Source organism: Elephantulus edwardii, unplaced genomic scaffold (assembly GCF_000299155.1).
Source record: "Elephantulus edwardii isolate Elephantulus edwardi_28Jun2011 unplaced genomic scaffold, EleEdw1.0 scaffold00214, whole genome shotgun sequence".
In the NCBI taxonomy this organism is placed as follows: domain Eukaryota; kingdom Metazoa; phylum Chordata; class Mammalia; order Macroscelidea; family Macroscelididae; genus Elephantulus; species Elephantulus edwardii.
In genome coordinates, this window is record NW_006399964.1 from 1,034,395 (window position 1) to 1,056,227 (window position 21,833).

The 21,833-nt window shown below is 43.0% G+C and overlaps 1 protein-coding gene across 1 annotated transcript in view; it reads left to right on the forward strand.

The window, feature by feature from the left end:
- Nucleotides 1-19,936, forward strand: part of KIF26B (kinesin family member 26B) — a 717,418-nt gene extending 697,482 nt beyond the window's left edge. Inside the window, exons 13-15 of the mRNA XM_006897738.1 lie at nt 12,730-12,932; nt 13,378-13,528; nt 19,788-19,936. Coding sequence (XP_006897800.1) covers nt 12,730-12,932; nt 13,378-13,528; nt 19,788-19,936 — 503 coding nt within the window. The remainder of the gene's footprint in view (nt 1-12,729; nt 12,933-13,377; nt 13,529-19,787) is intronic.
- The last annotated feature ends 1,897 nt before the right edge of the window (nt 19,937-21,833 follow it).

A 21,833-nucleotide genomic window follows, 5' to 3' on the forward strand; every position in this document is an offset into this window, starting at 1 on the left:
AATCTTTTGAGTCTAAGAACAGACCTTGGAGCAGAGCCTGGAATAAGACAAGTTGGAAATAAAGAGCATTCAGTATAGCTTAAGTGTCTTCTTTCCAGGCCAGGGCGTTGAAATATCTTATGTAGTAAAAGCAGGACAAAAGTACACGTAAGCCAGTCCCGTTTGTGTGTCAGATGCCACAAGGGTTACCCATGGTGGACACGTTTTAGTAGAGCTCTCAGAGTAAGGCAGACTAGAAAGCAGGATTGGCCATCCACTTCTTTTTTTTTTGTGGTTTTTTTTAACTTATTTTTTTTAATTTAGTTTATTTTTCATTTCAATGAACATCTACAGAGATTTTGGGATTCCATTCATTCATTGTTGCACCCTTCTCCCCGCACATACCCCTCCCCCCTCCCCCCCTTTGCTCCTCTCCTTGAAAAGCAAAAGAAAAACTCCCTCATTGGTACACAATTCCCCCGCACCTCCCCAAACCCCACCCCCTACCCCCAAATAGAATCCACTCTGCAACCCTCATTGCATACTCCTACGATAAAAATAATGCCCTAAAATATAATACTTTTAGACTATTCTCTCTCCCATAGACTTCAATGCCGTAAACATATTTCATCCAGTTTTTCTCAGTCTTACCCCCACCCCAATGCCAGCCTCATTCTACAACAGTGGTACCATATAACATTTGTCCCTTTGTGACTGAGATACCTCACTCAGCATAATGTCCTCCAGGGTCATCCATTTTGAATAATATTGCATGAGTTCCTTGTTTTTCAATGCAGCATAGTATTCCATTGTGTGAATATACCACAGCTTCTCTACCCATTCGTTTGTTGATGGGCATTTAACCATCCACTTCTTAATAGCAGGCCTCTGAAAAGCGTATGAAGAGTAGAGGAATGCAGATAGTTACAGTAATCGTGGTAGAGCCCAGATGTTCAGAGCCAGTCAAAATGAGGAACATAGGTGTACATATGTCCATTCGTGCCTTAGTTCTGTTTTCCTCAGGGTATATTCCCAGCAGTGGAATATCTGGGACATAGGAGATTTTTATGTTGAGTTGTTTTCTTTTTAAAAAAAATAAAACTATTTTGAGCTTTTTGAGGAAATAACAAACTGCCTTCCAGACTGATTGTACCATTTACAAACCCACCAGCCGTGCATAAGAGTTCCAAACTCTCTGCATCCTTGCTAATATTTCTTATTTGTTTTGTTATTAAACTGTGTTACTGCTACTAGGGAGAGATGGTATCTCATTTTCTTTTGATTTGCTTCTCTCTGGTTGAGTAATTGATAAGCTTTCTTACCACCTGTTCCATCTTGGTCTTCCAATTCCAAATTTGTGTATAATATTTGAAATGCAGCCTCATGAAATTTAGTGTTAGAAGATGCTCTCCTGGACTCTAATTTCATGCCTTTTAATCTACCAACTCTTCTCATGATTTCAATAGCTTTCATTCTCTATTGTGAGACTTGCATATGTTGGGTTAACTATGATAGATACTAGAGCAAAGGGAAACAGAAATTTTATTTATTAAAAAAGTAAATATGGAGAAATAACTGTTTGAAGGGACCAGCAGGCTCTGACCATGTCCTTCAGCAAGTGCCACCTCTGTTCATAAATGTCTCTGCGGGCAGCTGTGGAGAGAGCCAGTATAAAATAAAAGCACCATGGTTGGTGTTAGAGATGGGATTTAATATAGAGTTCCCAGAGCGTTCAACTCCTTTGACCAGCTGCTGTAGCACCAGGCCTCTGTAATGAATATGGTGGTGGAGATATGCTCATTTCAGGTTAGGTGACCTTGTCTCACTTATTTATGATTATTATTAAGGACAATGCTGGCTGTCAGACATGATCAACATAAATCAAAAGCAACTTCTTTACGAGAAGCCATAAAACTCCTCAGAGGAAATTCCTCCCTAGATGGCAGGGTTCTACAATGACTGAAGAAGTTTGGAATGACACAGGAGACTAGCAGTTATCTTTAATCTGGGATTGTTTCTGAATTAAAGGCTTTAGTTTGAAAACGTTCATGCGCTGGTTATGCCCTCAGTCAAAATGGATGAGGGTGGTATTGCTGGGAAGATGACCTTGAGCTCTTTCCTTCTCTGTAGCACATGGAACAGCCAAACATGACTGCAGCTCTTCCTTCCATCCAAGTGCCACAGTGATGCAGGGCCATAGCTGGGCTCATTGCATCGCCCATGGTGTGGTCCAGGGAGATTATGCAGGGAAGCAGGTGACCTGTGTTACTTTAAGGGCTAACTGTCCTCTCCGAACTGCCATTTTCTCATGCCAGATACATGAGGGGATTTCTAGATAACCAACATAGTCTCTCTGGGCTCACTTTGTAAAAAACCAAGTAGGTAATATGAGAAGGTGGGTGCTGATATGACATCCTCCCCTTAAGATGATTCATAGTCTGTGGGATTTATTCCCAATTGTCTATGGTTTATCAAAGCATCTTTTGTACTTCTCATGCTGGGTAATAGAAAAGTTTCGAAAGGCCTCATCTAAGTTGACTGGTGCTGCTGTAAAGCCACAAGTGGGTGGCTTTACAAAACAGAAGTGGATCTAGGGGGAAACTTTCTAGGTTGACTCTCTGACAGAAGGTCCTTATCTCTTTACCTTCCATTCTATCACTTCTTTTCTGACCTACAAGGCTCTGTGTAACTGACCTCCAGCTACTCCCTTGCTCATTGAGGTTTTGGTCCTCCAATCTACTAGCTTTTTCTAGAACATGCTAGACACATCTCATGTGCTATTCCCCTGTTCTCTAGCTGCCCACATCATTACTGCCTTATTGTTGTTGTTATGTGCCATCGAGTTGCTTGCGACTCATAGCGACCCTATGTACAGCAGCCCCAAACTCTGCTCTGTCCTGTGCCAAACGCACTGTTTCCCATACACCCATCCTGATTACCCCAGTCACTGAATCAATCCACCTCATAGAGGGCCTTCCTCTCCTGCGCTGTCCCTTCACCCTCCCAAGCATGATGTCCCTCTCCAAGGACCAGTCTCTCCTCACAACATGTCCAAAGTATGTTAGACGGAGCCTCAGAATCCTTGCCTCCAAGGAGCTGCCTTTGTTTAACCCTTTCCAGGACGAATCTGTTTGTTTTCCTAGCAGTCCATGGTATTCTCAATACTCTTCTCCAGCACCACAGCTCAAAGGCATCAATTCTCCTTCTATGCTCCTTAGTCATTTTCCAACTCCCTCATGTATAACAAGTGATAGCAAAGACTATGACCTGTATCAGATGCACCTTAGTCTCCAGAGAGACACCATTGCTTTTCAGAACTTTGGAGAGGTTCCTAACAGCAGATTTTCCCATGGCAATACATCTTTTAACTTCCTGGCTGCTGGTGCCAAGAGTGTTGATTGTGGAGCCAAGCAAACTAAAGCTGTGAACAATCTCAATCTCTTCACCATCCATCCTGATGCTGCCAGTTGGTCCAGTGGTGAGAATCTTTGTCTTCTTGACATTGAGTCTCAATCTATATTGGAGGCTGCAGTCCTTGACCCTCTGCAGCAAGCGCTTCAGGTCCTCCTCAGTTTCAGCAAGCAGGGTAGTGTCATCTGCATAATGCAGATTGTTGACAGATCTTCCACCAGTCTTGACCCCACATTTCTCCTCATAGAACCCAGCCTCCTGGATAATCTGTTTTTCACATAGATTGAAGAGGTTTGGAGACAGGATATATCTCTGGTGTACGCCTTTCCCAATATTGAACCATGCAGTGTTTCCTTGCTCTGTTCTGACTGACTACTGCCTCTTGGCCCAAGTATAGGTTTCTCATTAGCACAATCAAGTGTTCTGGGATTCCCATTCTTCTCAGCCATAGCTTGTTATGGTCCATACAGTCAAACACCTTTGCATAGTCAATGAAACACAGATATACATTCCTCTGGTATTCCCTGCTTTCAGCTAAGATCCATCTAACATTAGCTACAGTATCCCTAGTACCACGACCCCTTCTAAACTCAGCCTGGACTTCTGGCAGTTCTCTGCTGATGTGTTGTACCAGTCGTTTTTGGATAATCTTCAGTAGAATCTTGCTTGCATGTGAAATCAATGATATTGTTCTATAGTTTCCACACTTTGTTGGGTCACCCTTCTTTGGGATGAGAACAAATATAGATCTCTTCCACTCAGTTGGCCAAGTGGTTATTCTCCAGATTTCCTTACTGCCTTAGTTAACCAAATTTCTCATATTTAGATAGGTCTTATCTCCTTCATCACTCCTGTACCATTTATCTGCTTTCTTTTTCTTTACACTTGCATGCCTACTCTCTTTTATGAGGATTGAGATAAAGTGGATTCCTGTGTTATTAGGAGGGGACATTCCTTGGAAAAAGACTTCATGCTTGGAAAGGGTCAAAAGAGTTTTCACCCTACTGGGAAAAGCTCTTAACTATTGGTGGGCTCTATCCTTTACAAGCCTATTTTTGCTATAGGTTGTTGTGTTGTGACCCTCCAGTGGGTTTTCAGAGGCAGATAATAACACGGGAGGAGATTGCCCATCCTTCTTTCTTGGAGCAGCTGGTGGATTTGAACTGCATGCCTTTGGGATTGCAATACAGCTTCGTTTTTTTCCCCCCTTCTTTTTATTTTAGTCCTGAAGACTTTATTAGGATCAGTGTGTTTGTGTGGGGTACATTCTGACACTGAAAACAGCTATAGCTCAGGAATGTGGGTTACTCATTCCCCACAGCCCAACAACAGACACATCTTACACCACCCAAGAGCAAGCTTTTAAAAATTAATTTTTAACACATTGTTAAATGGATTGACAATTTCCCAACTATACATTCTAAGTCTTCTTGCCACCATACCAAGTCAGAAAGGGGGGGAGTACTATGGAATTTCATTAAGCATAGAAGTACTTTAATATTCAAGAGGTTACTGAAGTTATTTTTTTTTTTAACAAAGCTCAAAGAGGTTACTGAAGTTATGCCCAAAGACCAGTACCAACATTTTAACCCAAATAAGAACAGAAAAGAGTGTTGCGTAGATTTTATTTCAGTCATAAATTTAACTCTACAATCCTGCTAACCTTGGAGAGGAATAAAGAAAACGTGGAACCAGAAGAATTGTAGCAAGAGCACAGAGATTAAAATGTATTGCAAGCACACTGGGGGTCGCAGGCTGATCTCTGGAGCTATAGAAGGAATGTCAGCAATGGGGATCTTCTTGCTGGTCGTGCCATTCCTGGACCCGAAGCACTCCAGTCTTCCACGATGTTCATGCCTTCTTTCATCTTGCTGAAGACTACATGCGTGCCCTCCAACCATTCAGTCCTAGCAGTACAGATAAAAACTGGGAATCGTTTGTATTGGGTCCAGAATTTGTCATGGGCAGGATGCCAGGACCTGTGTGCTTCAGGATGAAGTTCTCATCATCAAACTTCTCCCCGTAGATGGACTTGCCACCAGTACCATTATGGTGTGTGAAGGCTCCATCCTGGCATATAAATGCAGGAATGATTCTATGAAAGCAAGAACCCTTGTAACCAAATCCTTTCTCCTCAATACTCAGAGCACCAAAGTTTTCTGCTGTCTTCGGGACTTTATCTGCAGACAGCACAAAGGAAATATGGCCTAAAGGTTTGCCATCAGCAGTGATGTCGAAGTACATGCTGGGTTTGACCACAGCTGGGGCAAGCGGAGCGAGTGACTGTGCTACTGAGGTAGCACTGTCTGATGCAACACAGCTGCTTGCCACTATGCCACCAGAGCACCCTTAATTTGTTCCCCTTTGTCTCTTATGAACTTTATGGTTATGGAGTGTTACCCCTAGGTCCCCGATGCACTGTAAGTTGTTTTGTGGGGGTTTTTTTGGTGGGGAGGGAGTTGGTTTTTTTAATGGTGTGAGGTGTAAATCCTGTTTGACTTTTTTTGCAGGTAGATGTCTGCTATTACCAGAAACATTTATTAAAGAGCTGCCACTTCCCCAATTAATGTCTGTTGCTGTACCAATGCCATGCTATTTTGATAACTACCAATTGTGTGGTAGGTTTTGAGGTCAGGGATTAAAATGCCTCCTACTTCATTCTTGTTTCTCAAAAGAACTTTTGCTTAATGAAGAGAATCTTTATTTGACACTGGAAATTGCCTTTTCCATCTCCTTGAAGAATCAGTTTGGTATCTGTATTGGGATTCAATTGAACTTGTAGATTGCTTTTGGTAACACTGTCTTTTTCATAATGTTCAGTCTTCCTCTCCATGAACAGGGAGTGTTTTTCCATTTAATTAGATCTCTTATTGTTCCTTGTAGTGATTTTTAGTTTTCCTTATAAAGATCCGTTGTGTCTCTGCTGTTGTGTGTACCACCAAGTTGGAACTGACCCATAGCTGACCCTCTGGTGGGTTTTCAGAGACAGTTAATTGTACAAGAGGAGATTTCTCATCCTTCTCTTGTGAATCAGCTAGCGGATTTGAACCATGAGCTTTTGGTTTTGCAGCATGGCTTCTTACAACTACCACACCAGTTGTGGTAGTGCTGTGTGCATTGAGTGAGAACTGATCCATAGTTGACCTTCCAAGGGGTTTCAGAGGCAGTAATTGCATGGAAGGAGATTGTCCATCCTTTTCCCACAAAGCAGCTGGTGGATTATAAGCACATGCCTTCAGGATTGCATCAGATTCTTAACCTCTAGGCCACCAAAGCTCCCTTTCTCTGTGTCTCTACAAACTTCACTACTAAATTGGTGTATTCGGTCTAACAGCAGATGTGAAGTCTCTTCCTGTGCGATTAACTGCCTCTAAAAATCCACTGGAGGGTCAGCCATGGGTCAGTTCTGATTCAATGATGTACAACAACATCAGGTCTAAAATGTTGGGGTTTGTTTTGTTTTGTTTTGTTTTGTTTTTTAAGTCTTTGAAATTTTCTGTGTATACTATCATATCATGTACATAAGTGACCGTTTCACCAATCCTTTGCCAATTTGGATACCTCTTATTTCTATCCCTTGCCTTACTAAGCTGGCCAGAAATTATAATACTGAATAGGAGTAATGATACCTTGCCTGGTATCTGTTTACAAGGGAAATGTCTTAAGGCCCTCTCTTTTGAAAATGATATTGGCTCTTAGTTTTGCATATATACTTTTCACTATGTTAAGGAAATTCTCCTCTATTCCTATTTAATTGAGTGTTTTAATCAGGAAGGGGCATTGGATTTTGTTGAAGGTTTATTCCTGCATTAACTGATAGGATCATGTGCTTCTTGTTCTTTGTTTTGTTCTTCTTATGTTGAACCATCCCTGCATTCCTGTTATGAATTCCAGTTGATCAGGCTGTATTGTATTTTTGATGATGATGATGATGATGATGATGATGTAAGTTTACAGAGGATGGGTTTTCATTCATCCATTAACATACCCTTTCCTTCCTTCCCCAGCTCACTCTGTAGTGCATATCTTGTTCCAGGTTGTCAGTTGCCATTCACACTATGTCTCATCATCCATTCCCTTCACAGAGTCCCTTCTTGTCCCATTGCAATGTTGTATTCATTATCTAGTAATTTTGTCCCTGCACTCCCCTCCTCGTGTCCATCCAATTTTTATAACAGCAGTCCTATGCAGTACTTTTCCTTTTGTGACTGAGATACTTTACTTAATATAATGTCTTCCAGACTCATCCATGGTGCATAGTGTTTTACAAATTCATTGTTTCCAATGCTACTTAATTCTCCATTGTATGGATGTACCACAGTTTTTCTCTCCCTTCATTTGTTGGTAGGCACTTGGGCTGTTTCCATATATTTGCTGTTGTGAATGATGCTGCAGTAAATGTGGGTGTGCATATAGCTGTATATGGTATATTCTCCACAGTGGGATAGCTGGGTCAAATGGTATTTTTATTTCCAACCTTTTTTCCCTTTTTAAAAAAGTGGTTTGCAAATTATCATTCATATGCATCACGTTTTGTACATTTATGCTTTGTTTTATAAAATAATTCATATCCATTGTATTTTATATAGTTATATTGTTCTAAGCCTGTCATCACCTCACATTTTCAAGCCCCCATTGGACCTATCCTATTACTTCACCCCTCTCCTCCCGCTAACCTCTGCTATCCCAGTGATTTTGTCCCTCCTTTTTCTGCCCCCTTCTTTCCTTTCCTTGAGCTCATTTATGAACATCTTACTCATTTACCCTTCTATGTTCATAATAGTGGCCTTATGCAATATTTGTCTTCTTGTGACTGAGATATTTCACTCAGCAAAATGTTTTCTAGTCTTCCTCAAGTTATATAGTGGTTTATGACATCGTTATTCCTCAGTGCTTCATAATAGTCCGTTGTATGAATGTACACAATTTCTCAACTCATTTGATTGTTGTTAGGCATTTGGGCTGATTCCATTTTTTTGCTATTTTGAATAATTCTGCTGTGAACACAGGTGTACACATGTACATGTGTGTCTCAATTCTGATTTCCTTGGGATATATTCCTATCAGTGGAATAGTTCAGTCATGTGTGATATCTATGTTCAGCTTGCTAAATAAACAACAAACTGCCTTCTAGAGTGGTTGTGCCATTTTGCAATCCCACCAGCAGTGTGTAAGAGTTCCAGTCTCTCCACATCCTTTCCAACATTTATGATTTGCTGTGTTGTTAAACTCTGCTGCTGGGATTATTATTGTTTTGCTTAGCATTTTTTCTAATTGCTAGTGATTTTGAACATTTCCTCATGTGTTTCTTCACCATCCAGAGGTCTTCCTTTGAAGAGTCTTTTGTTCATTTTTTATTTGTTATCAGTTTTTTTTTCTTGTGGAGGCCCTGTAACATTCTGTAAACTTTGGTTATGAGACTGTAATCTGAAATGTTTTTGCCAAATATTTCCTCCAGATCTGTGGGTTTTCTTTTTAATCTACTGGAGTTTCGGGTCTGATACACACAGGGAACAGGGATTTGAACTTAAGGAAGTCCCATTCATCAGTCTTTTCCTGGTTGTGCATTTTTGGCTATATTTACAAACCCGTTTATTCTGTAGGACAGGGCTTCTAATTTGTTCCCGTTTTGTCTCTTAATGATGTTTATGGTTTGGGGTTTTACTCCTCGGTCTCTGATACTCTTTATTTTGTTTTTGTGTATAGTGTGAGAGAGAGAGATTCTGTTTCAGTTTTCTGCAGGCAGATGTCCAGTTTTGTCAGCACCATTTGTTAAAGATGTTATCATTTATCCCCACTTGATTGAATTTATTACCTTGTCAAATACTAGTTGACCATAGGTTAATAGGTTGATTTCTGTATTCTCTGTTCTCTTCCATTCATCTATATGTCACTGTACCAAAACCATCATCTCTTGATTACTACAGCTATGTAATAGGTTTTGAGATTTTTTTCTTTTTCTCTCATGTCATTTACATATAATGACAGTTTCACCACTTCTTTGCAGATTTGAATGCCTCTTATTTCCTTTTCTTGCCTTATAGAGCTGGCTAGAATTTCCAATACAATATTAAATAGGGATAGCGATAGTAGGTATCCTTGTCTGGTCACTGTTTACAAGGGAAATGTCATTAGTCTCTCTCTGTTAGAAATTATCTTTACTCTTGGTTTTGTGAATATATTTTCACAATGTTGAGGATATTACCCTTTATTTTGCTAAATGTTTTCATCAGGAATGAGTATTGTTGGATTTTATTGGTGGGGTTTTCTGCATCAATTGACAGGATTATGTGATTCTTCTTATTTGCATTGAAATGTGATTAATTACATTGCCATGAGTGGAGTTTTTTATGTTGAACTATCTTTACATTGCTTTTATGAATCCCATTTGGTCATGAATAATTATTTTTATATGCTGTTGGATTCCATTGGCTAGTATTTTATTAAGGATTTTTTGCATTGATGTTCATGAGAGATAATTGATGTATAGTTTTCTTATTTGGAGATGTCTTTGTCTGGTTTGGGGATTAGGATATTCTTTACCAATTGCCTTATACAATGACTCTTGGAGTGTTCCTTCTTTTTCTGTTTTTAAAAATAATTTAAACAAGATTGATTGGCAAGAGTTCATCTCTGAATGTTTGGTAGAACTCCCCTTGTAAAGCCATCTGAGTCCAAACTTTTGGGGAGAGGGAGTCTTTTTAGACAGAAAAAAATTTACCCGTTTGAGCTCTAGTGTTGGAGAAGAACACTGAACACATAGACATCCAAGAGAACATATAGATATGTCTTGGAGAGGGCGCTGCTCTATCCATTTGTTTGTTGATGGGCACTTGGGTTGTTTCCATCTCTTTATTTGTTATTGTGAAAAATACAGCAATAAACATAGGTGTGCATATATCTGTTTGGGTGGCAGTTCTGGTTTCTTTAAAGTATATTCCCAGTAGTGGAATTGTTGGGTCAAATGGTATTTCTATTTGCAGCTTTTTGAAAAAACACCATACTGCCTTCCATAGTGGTTGCACCATTTTACATTCCCACCAACAGTGAATAAGGGTTCCAGTTTCTCCACAACCTCGCCACCATTTGCTATTTGCTGTTATATTAAATTTTGCTATTCTTACTGGGGTAAGATGATATCACATAGATGTTTTGATCTGCATCTCTCTTAGAGCTAGGGGTTTCTTCATTTGTTTCTTGGCCATCTGAATGTCTTCTTTGGTGAAGTTTCTGTTTACATCCTGTGCCCATTTTTCAATTGGGTTGTTTACCTTTATCTTGTTGGATGCTCAAATATTTTATAAATTCTAGATAAAAGTCCCTTATTTGACATGTCATTACCAAATATTTTTCCCAGTTGGTGGCTTCCCTTTTTACCCTGTTGGAGAAGGTTTTGGATGTGTATAGGAATTTTATTCTTAAAAGGTCCCATTTTAACAGACACTTCACCAAAGAAAACATTCAGATGGCCAACAAGCACATGAAGAAATGTTCAAAATCCCTAGCACTAAGAGAGATGCAAATCAGAACAACTATGAGATATCATCTCACTCCAGTCAGAATAGCAAAACTTAACAGAACAGCAAGCAACAAATGCTGGTGAGGTTGTGGAGAAACTGGAACCCTTATTCACTGTTGGTGAGAGTGTAAAATGGTGCAACCACTGTGGAAGGCGGTATGGTGCTTTCTCAAAAAGTTGCAAATAGAGATACCATTTGATCCAGCAATTCCACTACTGGGAATATACCCCAAAGAAACCATAACTGACATCGAAGCAGATATATGCACACCCGTGTTCATCGCGGCTTTGTTCACAATAGCAAGGAGTTGGAAACAACCTAAGTGCCCATCAAAAAATGAATGGCTAGAGAAGCTGTGGTATATTCACACAATGGAATACTATGCTGCACTAAAAAACAAGGAACTCATGAAATATTATTCAAAATGGGTGACTCTGGAGGACATTATGCTGAGTGAAGTATTTCAGTCACCAAAGGACAAATACTGCATGGTGCCACTGTTGTAAAACAGGACTGGCCTTGGGGTTAGGGTGAGACTAAGAAAGATGGGTTCAATAATGTATACTGCATTAAAACAGATGAAGGAGAAAACGGTTTAAAAGGGATATGTGATTAGGTATTTTTGTCATGACAGGAGTCTAGAGTGAAGGCTACATGGTGGAGTGGACCTGGGGGAGGGTTTGTAAAACAATGAATTTTTCTTTTACTTTTCCAAGAGGGTAATGTACTAGGGGGGAGGGTTGGGAGGGGAGAAATGTGCAACAATGAATGAATGGAAATCCAAAGTCTCTGTAAATTTTTACGGAAATTAGTAATAAATTTAAATGGGGGGAAAAAGGAGTATATATTATTGGAGTATATGCCAATAAATTTGAAAGCCTAGACATAAATAGATGAATCTGTTTCTAGATTCTCAATTCTGTTCCATTGGTCTGTGGGCCTATTATTGTACCAGTACCATGCTGTTTTGGTTACTATCACTGGATAGTAAGTTTTGAGGACCTCCCACTTCATTTTTGTTTTTCAGAAGTTCTTATTCAGGGTCTCTTTCCTCTCCAAATAAACTTGACAGTTTCTCTTTCTGCTTAGGTTTTTTGATCATTGATTTCTTCTTCTTTGAGAATTAAGTGAAGTCAGTGTTGGAGGGTGTGAACCCAGGGTGCTCTAGAGAGGCAAGGATGGTGTCAGTCCTTGGAGAAATAGAGGGTCAGAGAAAGAAAGGAAGAACTAACAAGATTGGTTGATCTAGTGACTGTAACATGTTAAAGGTGGTAAGGTACAGAGTCCAGATCTGTTGTTTATTGGGTTGTAGTGACAGTGGTGTGTACCAGTAAAAAATAAGAGGTTTGATAGAAAAACCTCACATAACAATATAAATGTTTATTTCTCATGTGAATATCTGAGTGATACAAAACGTTAATGTTCTTGACTGTTAATCAAAGGGTTGAGAGTTCAGGCTCACTCAGAAGTACTTTAGAAGACGGATTTGGCAGTCTGCTTCCCAGTCAGCCTTACGTCCCTCTGGGCACAGTTGTGCACTGACCCGTGGGGGTCACTGTTACTCAGAGCTGACTTGTTTGGGGGGATGTGTTGTGAGTGTCATAGGTGAAAATTGGGATATTCCTGAAAGTACAGGCAGGGATTTTCCTGAGCTTGTAGAGCTGAAAATGAAGTCCCAGTTCAAGGAATTAGACTGTGCAGAGGGCCGGCAGTGAAGGGAGCCTTTCAAACCCAGCTCTTGTCTCCAGCTGTTTCTCACACCATCCTTGTCATCAAAGGTTGAAATTCAGCACATTAACCTGGGCTTCACCCCACTTAGGTTCTCAGAGACGGAGACTCATCCCAGCACTGTCCCTGGACACCTCCTCGCCAGTGAGGAAGCCCACCAGCAGCACTGGGGTCCGCTGGGTAGACGGTCCCCTGCGGAGCACCCCGAGGGGCCTCGGGGAACCATTTGAGATTAAAGTCTACGAAATTGATGATGTGGAGCGACTACAGCAGCGCCGAGGGGCCTCTAGCAAGGTGAGGTGGTCCTGTTCCCACTGCGTGGCATCTGCGTGGCAGGTGTGGGGCAGGGATTGAGGGGATACCTCAGGCTGTGAGATGCAGCCACTAGGCTTCATGTCGTGAGGGGCAGGGAGGACTCACAGAGGGCTTTCTCTGGGTAGATGTAATAAAAGCTTCAAGGAAGGAGACTGCATAGTTGTGTCTCTTGAGGCCTCACACCAAGTATTTGTGCAGGCCAGTACACCTCTGCATTCTGTTAAGGCAGGCCTGTCCAGGCAGAGGTGAGGTCCTCAGATTCCACCAGGCACCCGCAGGCCTGCTTCCTGCCTACATTATCTGGTGGGAAACCCTCCCTGTCTCTAAGAAAGGTAGGAACTTTTCTTTCCAGGAGCATGTTGGCCCCTGCAGCACTGACGGTCACGTTTTCCTTCCCCTCCTGTCCCCGCTGTCTCTGCACCAGGAACTCGTGTGCTTCAATGCAAAACTGAAGATCCTAGAGCACCGCCAACAGAGGATCGCCGAGGTCCGCGCCAAGTATGAGTGGCTGATGAAGGAGCTGGAGATGACCAAGCAGTACCTGATGCTGGACCCCAACAAGTGGCTGAGTGAATGTAAGACCCATAACTACAATTAGAACTAGACCATTTCAGAGCAGACCATGTTCATCCAATGGGATGGTGGTAGTTCTGTGTACAGTTGAGTGAGAATCGACTCCTAGCTGACTCTCCAGCAGGTTTTAAGAGGCAGTAAATAGCATACTGTGGTACATACAATATTGGCCATTTTTCTCTTTCAGAGCAGCTGGTGGATTAGAACCATGTATCTTTGGGTTGGCAGCATAATTCCTTATCACTAAGCAACTAGAATGTATGTTGAATGATTTTTTCATCAGAAATACTTTAAAAGAATACAAAACACATATTTACACATTCCTCTCATCTGATGGACTGCACAAGAATCAGGTTGACTACATCTGTGGAAAGAATCACTGGAAAAGCTCAATATTGGGCCAGGTGTTGACGGTGGAACAGACCATCAAGTTACTCCTGTGCAAGTTCCATTTGAAGAAAATTAAAACAAGTCCACAAGGTCTAGGATATGACCTTGAGTCTAACCCACCTGAGTTTAAAAATCAAGAATAGGTTTGAAACATTGAAAACTAATGATTGAAGACCAGATGAGTTATAAGATATAAAAGATAACATCCATGTAGAGAGGAAAAGTTCATTACAAAGTGGAAGAAAAGGCCAAAATGAATGTCAGAAGAGACTGAAAATTGCCTTAGAACATCTAGAAGCCAAAACAAAGGGAAGAAATGCCAAAGTCAAAGAGATGAACACAAGATTACAAAATACAGCTTGAGAAGACAAAGCAAAATACTTTAACAGGATGTGCAAAGAACTGAAGTTGGAGAACAAAAAGGGAAGAACTTGCTCAGCATTTCTAAAGTTAAAAGGACTGAAAAGCAAATTCAAACCTTAAGTCATAATCCTGACAGTTATTATGGGCAAAATCTTGAATGAGCCAAGAAGCATCAAAAGAAGAAGGAAGGAATATGCAGTCACTGTTCCAAAAATAATTGATTGACACTGAAAATTTTCAGGAAATATCATATGAACAAGAGTTAAGTGTAATGAAGGAAAAAGTTCAAGCTGCACTGAAAGTCCTAGGAATCTATGAAATACAATTTGACATGTTTCAGCTGCCTGGAAGAGATCCATGTTTGTTCCCATTCCCAAGAAAGGTGATCCAACGCAAAATCATATGCAAGCAAAATACTGTGGAAGATCAGCCAAAAATAGCAAGACTGGTACAATTACAGAACTACCAGAATTTCAAGCTGAGTTTAGAAAAGGATATGGCATTAGAGAAATCATTGCTGATATCAGATAGATTGTAGCTAAAAGCAGAGAATGCCTAAAGAATGTCTATTTGTTTTTATTGCCTATGCAAAGACAGCTGACTGTGTGGATCATTACAAACTATAGCTAACATTGAGAAGAAAGGGAATCCCAGAACACTTAATTATGCTTATATGAGGGATGATAGGAGAATTGATGCCTTTGAGCTGTGATGCTGGAGAAGAGTAGTGAATATACTATGGACTGCTAGGGGAACAAACAGGTTCATCCTAGAGAGGGTTAAACCAGGCTGCTCCTTGGAGGCAAGGATACTGAAACTTCATCTGACATACTTTGGACATGTTGCAAGGAGGAACCAGTCCTCAGAGAGGGAGGTCATGCTTGGGAGGGTGGAGGGACAGCACAGGAGTGGAAGGCCCTCGATGAGATGGATTGACCCAGTGACTGGGGTAGTGGGGATAGATATGTCAGAAACAATGAGATTGGCACAGGATAGATCAGGATTTAGAGCTTCTGTGCCAAGGGTCACTATGCATCACAGAGAACTCAATGGCACATAACAACTAAATAACAAATAGGGTACCTATACCAAGCAGCTATTGTCTAAACAGAGCAAGGAATACAACAAGATTAAAATCAGTAAAGTATGTCAGAGCTCTGTATGCTTTCTTCATGCCAGTTCAGGCTGTATTCTGAGCAAATCATTCAAGAAGCTGGCATTTTATGATAAAGAATGCAGCATCAGGATTGGAGGAAGACTCATCAACAACCTCTGTTATGCAGATGACACAACTTTGCTGCAGATCAAAAAACTACAACCTTTAACAATGGACTGCATCTCAACATCAAGAAGATAAAAATCTTCCCCACTGGACTAGTAAGCAACATGAGAGATGGAGAAAAGATTGAGATTGTCTCCAATTTTATCTTACTTGAATCCACAATCAATACCCAAAGTACCAGCAGTCAGGAGACATATTACATTGGAAAAGGTCTCTGACAGCAGACTTGCCCTAAGTGCTGAGGAGCGATGGTGTTAATTTGATGATTATGGTGCACCTGATTCAGGCCATGGTGTTTTCCATCATTTACTGTGCATCAGAGAGCCGGACAATGAGTAAGGATGAAGAAGGAGAGAATCAATACCTTTTAGCTGTGGTGCTGGTGAAGAGTACTGAATATCCCATAGACTGCTAAAAGAACAAATAGGTATGTCTTAGGAAGAGTGCTTCTTGGAGTCAAGGATGGCAAAGCTTCATCTCACATCCTTTGGGCATGTTACTCGGAGGTGCCAGTCCTGGAAAAGAGTGGACGGTCAGTGAAAGAGAAGGCCCTCAACAAGATAGATTGACAGCGTGACTACAGCTGTGGGCTCAGTGTGTCAGATATGCTGAGGAAGGTACAAGATCAGTTGTTCATAAGGTCACTTTGAGTTTAACTCGACAGCACCTAACAACAACAAAGCCAGATTGCACGTCTTGCTCCCCAAGTGCCCCATGGCCCATGTTGGTGAATCTTGCTCTCCTAACATGATTCTTCACATGTCTCTGTCCTGAGTGCATGAAAACAAGATTCTCCATCTGCTCCCCTCACATGGCTGAGATCATCCAGACATAAAGACCTTGTTACACGTTGCCCACCAAATCTCACTTGAAACAGATAAGAATTTATGCTGCCCTTAATGTGCAGTCCTTGGAAAGCTGCCCAAAGAAGCCAGAATCAGGAAAAGTATTTCAGAGTGGGGGGAAAATATGTCTGCAGTGTTATTCTCATCTAATGGCAAGCTGAAGATGACAGCCACTACCTAATACCAATTCAGGACAATTTTGCTGTCTCTGAAAGATGGATTCAATTGTGTGTCTATATTTGCTCCTAACCATTCCAATTACCACAAAATATAGCATGCATCTTGCCTGAGATATTACATTGGTGTGGAGACTAGTGCTGGAAGACGTGGGCAGTGCGGGATCCAATTCTTCCCTCTAGCCACATCCTCCTCCCTATGCTGCCTTGGTCCCCAAGCCCCACTCACACAGTAAGAAGCCACAGCTCGGGCCTGGCCAGGCAGTAGTCAGGGGAGCAGGGAGGGCAGAAGCTGGGCTTTTTAAAATCAGCTTGTCTGAGCTACACAGTAAGATGCATTCCTTTTCAATGTATAATTCCTCTCTGGTGGCCTAACAGTAAGGAGTTGCACTGCCAACCCTAAAGCGCTTGTTCATATCCACCATTTGCTGTGCGGGAGAAAGACAGTCTACCTCCATGGGATTAATTGCCTCTGAAAACCCACTGGAAGGTCAGCTATGAGTAGTTCCTAATGTGACAGCACACAGCCACAATCTAAGTGTAAAACAGTCAACACAAAAGGTGGTTTTGTCCTCCCCAGAAACTTCCTTGTGGGGTGCCCCTGGTTTTAATGAGCCCCTTTCCAGAACGACTTGTTTGAAAATACTGTGCTCATGTTTGGTGATGAAAAGCCTGAGAATAGATAATGGTGATGGGTGCACAGCGTGTGATGCAGCCCGTGTGCCTGAACTGTACACACATAGACGTACACACGTAGAAGGGCAGGTGTGTATTCTCTCTCTCCCACCCTCTCTCTCTCTCTCTTACCCTCTCTCTCACTCGCTCGCTCTCTCTCTCTCCTTTTCTCCCTCTCTTTCTCTCTGTCCCTCTCCCCCTCCCCCACTTGTCAGGCAACACTGGGTGCAAAGGAAAGTGAGAAATGGGTGCCCTGCCTCTTGCTCTGTCTGTGAGAGCGAGATAGAACCTTATGAGGTTTCTGTGCGCATCAGGTTTCTCTACCTGCTTAGTGAGGCAGATGCTTTGGCTGTGGAAATAATAACCCTTAGGCAAGCATTTACGCTGACGCAAAGGACCCTGAAATTAGTTCCCAAAAAACAAAAGATCTCCCTCAGGAACCCCCCCCCGCCTCAACTAGAAGGTTTATTTCATTTCTAGTTCTACTGAATGATAATACTAGTTGTTGTTATGTGCCGTCAAGTCACCTGCAACTCATAGCAACCCTATGTACAACAGCCTTAAACCCTTCTCTATCCTGTGCCAACCTCACTGTCTCCAACACACCCACCCCATTACCTCAGTCACTGAATCAATCCACCTCACAGAGGGTCTTCCCCTCCTGTGCTGTCCGTCCACCCTCCAAAGCATGACATCTTTCTTCAAGGACTGGTCACTCCTTGCAGTATGTCCAGAATTTGTCAGATGAAGTTTCACAATCCTTGTCTCCAAGGAGCAGCCTGGTTTAACCCTCTTCTGGATAAATCTGTTTGTTTTCTTAGGAGTCCATGGTATATTCAATACTCCAACACTACAGCTCAAAGGTATCAATTTTCCTTCTATCATCCCTAGTCATTGTCCAGCTCTGATACATAACAAGTGATTGCAAAGACCATGGCCCGTATCAGGCACGCCTTAATCTCCAGAGTGACACCATTGCTCTTCAGTACTTTGGAGGCATTCCCTAAAAGCAGACTTTCCCAATGCAATACATCTTTTAACTTCCTGGCTACTGGTGCCAAGAGTGTTGACTGTAGAGCCAAGCAAACTAAAGCTGTGAACAGTCTCAATCTCTTCACCATCCATCCTGATGCTGCCAATTGGTCCAGTGGTGAGAATCTTTTTTTCTTGATATTGAGCCTCAATCCATATTGAAGGCAGTAGTCCTTGACTTCTGCAGCAAGCACCTCAGGTCCTCCTCAGTTTCAGCAAGCAGGGTTGTGTCATCTGCATAACGCATATTGTTGATGAGTCTTTCCTCCAATCCTGATGCCACACTTCTCCTCATAGAGCCCAGCCTCCCGGATAATCTGTTCTGAATATAGACTGAAAAGGTATGGAGATAGGATGCATCCCTGGCGTACGCCCTTCCCAGTTTTGAACCACGCAGTGTTTTCTTGCTCTGTTCTGACGACTGCCTCCTGGTCCAAGTATAGGTTTCGCATTAGAACGATATCAAGTTTTCTGGGATTCCCATTCTTCTCAGAGTCAGCCACAGTTTGTTATGATCTACACAGTCAAATGCCTATGCATAGTCAATGAAGCACAGATAGACATTCCTCTGGTATTCCCTGCTTTCAGCCAAGATCCATCTAACATCACCTACAATGTCCCTAACTAACACCACGACCCCTTCTAAAGCCAGCCTGGACTTCTGGCAGTTCTCTGTTAAGGTGCTGTTCCAGTCGTTATTGGATGATGCTAGTAGTCTTTCCAAAATCTTATGGGGGAGCTAGCATGCCACCTTATGCCTGACTGTATACCAGAAAAACCCCTCTTGCCACTGAATTGAGTGAGCCTTGCTGCTACCCTGTAAGTCAGACTCGGGCTACCCTCCAGGGCGTCCTTGTTCTAGCTTATGGAAGGTGCAGACCACCCTGCTGGCAGCTGAGCACTTAACCACTGCGCCTCCAGAGCTCCTTTCCCTTCCATGTAGCCACAGCCAACGCCACTCTGCCTCGTGCAGCCTCATCTGTCAGGGTAGAACTCAGCTCCACACGGTTTACACTAGCTGTTCTTTAGACTCATACAACCAGATCTTTCTTCTAAGGCACCTTCTGGAGAGCCTCAGCTCTCCAGTCTTTCCGTTAGCAATAGACAAAAGCAATTTCAGAGAACACTCAGGGACTCCATCCTCTGTAGACTCTCAGTAAGGTTAGTAATTAACCAGGGAGCTCTGGTGGCCTCATGGTAAAGGAGATGTCCTTCTAGTCCAAAGACATAGCGTTCAAATCCGCCAGCTGCACCATGGAATAAGGATGGCCAATCTCCTTCTCTATGAGATTTACTACCTCTGAAAACTCGCTGGAGGGTCAGCTATGGGTCAGTTCCAACCCAACAGTGTTCAAAAACAAGATTATGGTAACAGAGGACCCACCAGTATAATTAAGAACATGAGTAGTCTACGGGGTGGGGGGTTAGTAAGAAGCTCTAGCGCTGCTGGAGGGTCCTTCATTTGCTCTGGTCCCATCCCGTGTCTCCTCTGTTGCAGTTGACTTGGAGCAGGTCTTGGAGCTGGATTCCCTGGAGTACCTGGAAGCGCTGGAGTGTGTGACGGAGCGCCTGGAGAGCCGGGTCAACTTCTGCAAGGCCCACCTCATGATGATCACCTGCTTTGACATCACCTCCAGGCGCCGATAAGGAGGGTGTGCCCTGCTGCCCACCTGCGCCCGGACCTCACAGGCCAGCCCTGCACCCGGCCTCCTGGTGGGCAGCACTCAGAGACACTAGAATGAGGATGAAGGTTGGTGGCAAGTCTGGAGCGAGCGCTGAGCAGAAAGGGTTTTCTTTTCTCTACGAAAAGGGCAAACAACAAACACACATGGAAGGAGAAGGTAGCTGGAAGCCCAAGGGCAGTCAAAGCCCGAGAGACTGAAAAAGCACTTTGAGGAACTTTAAAGAACTTGTTTGTACATAAGAACTGCTAGCAAGAGATCCCCCACCCTTCAGCTTTATGAGAAAGGGCGAGGGTGGGCGTTAGGAGCGAAACAAGATGACAGAAAAAAAAAATACCCAGAATGACTGATTAAGTGCCTTGCAAATCTTTATTATTATCCAAACATTTATGTTCATACTTTCTTGTGTACAGATGGTGCTAGTCACAATTAAAGCAACAACAAAACCAGCCAACCAACCAACCAACCAACTAAGAAATCCACACATGTTTTTTGCAAAGTATTTACAGCTCGTTTTGGTGCGTTAGCCTCTTCCTGACTTGCTGTTTCGAAGTACCTTGTGTTTGTAGAGACTTCCTGATCAGTATTGCATATGAATAAATGTTCACTGTAGTTATGGTTCTTCTGGTGAGGCCACGTGAACGGAGCATGGAGACTTGATGACACAAGCTGATTGTCCCCAAAGGTGACGCCTGATGCCACCCCCACAGAGAGCTGGGCTGGGGGCAGACAGCGCCCTGAGCAGGGAGGGGGTGTGGGCCCTAGAGAGTGGCAGGGGAGAAGGGGGCTCGCCACCTCCTGAAGGGAAACTGCATCCCTGAGGATGACCTTGGTGGCCAGGCTCTTCCTTCCCAGCTTCCACCCAGTCTTTATCTGTGTGCCGGTTCCTCTCTCCTCGCATCCAGGGCTTCCTTGGCCCTCAAACCCGCTTTCATGTTCATTTTGATCCCAAAGAGTTTTCATTGAAAACTTGAAGCATTCTGACAGAGCATACTTAGTTCTTTTCTAGTTTTGTTGACTGACACAAGGAATTTTCTCTGCTTTGCTAGCAGCTCAGACACGTGTGTGCCCAGAGAGTCCAGGGGACATTGGTTCACGGGGTCTTGAGATGCAAATGGAGCATGCTTCTCTGTCATACAGTGACACTGAGGAGCAAGGCATTCAGTCCACCCTCCATGGAACAAGGCATGGGGCTGCCACGCTCACTGGTCACCTCTTCCCCCAGAGAGTGCTGCGGCTCTGTGCAGGGCAATTTAAGCCTGTGGATGTCTGGGCCCTTTCGCTGTTAATGTCTAACAAGAAAACGCCCCCAGGCTGCACCATCCCCATGCTTGCTGGACGTTTGAGCCCATTGTGATTGTCAGCCCATCTCATCAACTGCACCTCATGGTCACTGACCCTCCACATGCAGCTCCCCAAGCCTGGTTTTCCCATTTGACTTACCAGTCCCCTCCTGGCAGCAGTGCCCTAAGGCCGTGTTGGAACCCAAGGAGAGTGTTAAGGAGCTTGCATAATAACCCTTGTGGAGCTGCAGCAGCAGCCTAGAGTCCGGGGGTCCCCTGTCTTCTAGGCCAGGGACACCTGCCCAGCCCGACCAGCCTGCTTATTGACATGTGCACAGAAGCACTGTTGATCTTTTCCTCACAGTTTTAGCAGATCTTCAGGAGAGCTGGTCCCTATTAACCAGCCCCCCCAACTTCCTATGGATGGTGAATTCCACAGCTCTCAGCACACAGACCTATCCCAGCCCTGGGATGTACTCAGTGACTCAGCACCAGGAGCCCACAGGTCTCCAGCACCAGCACCACAGTACCCACACCCCAGTAGTCGGTTCAGGGCACAGACTGTGCAGCCAGTTCGCT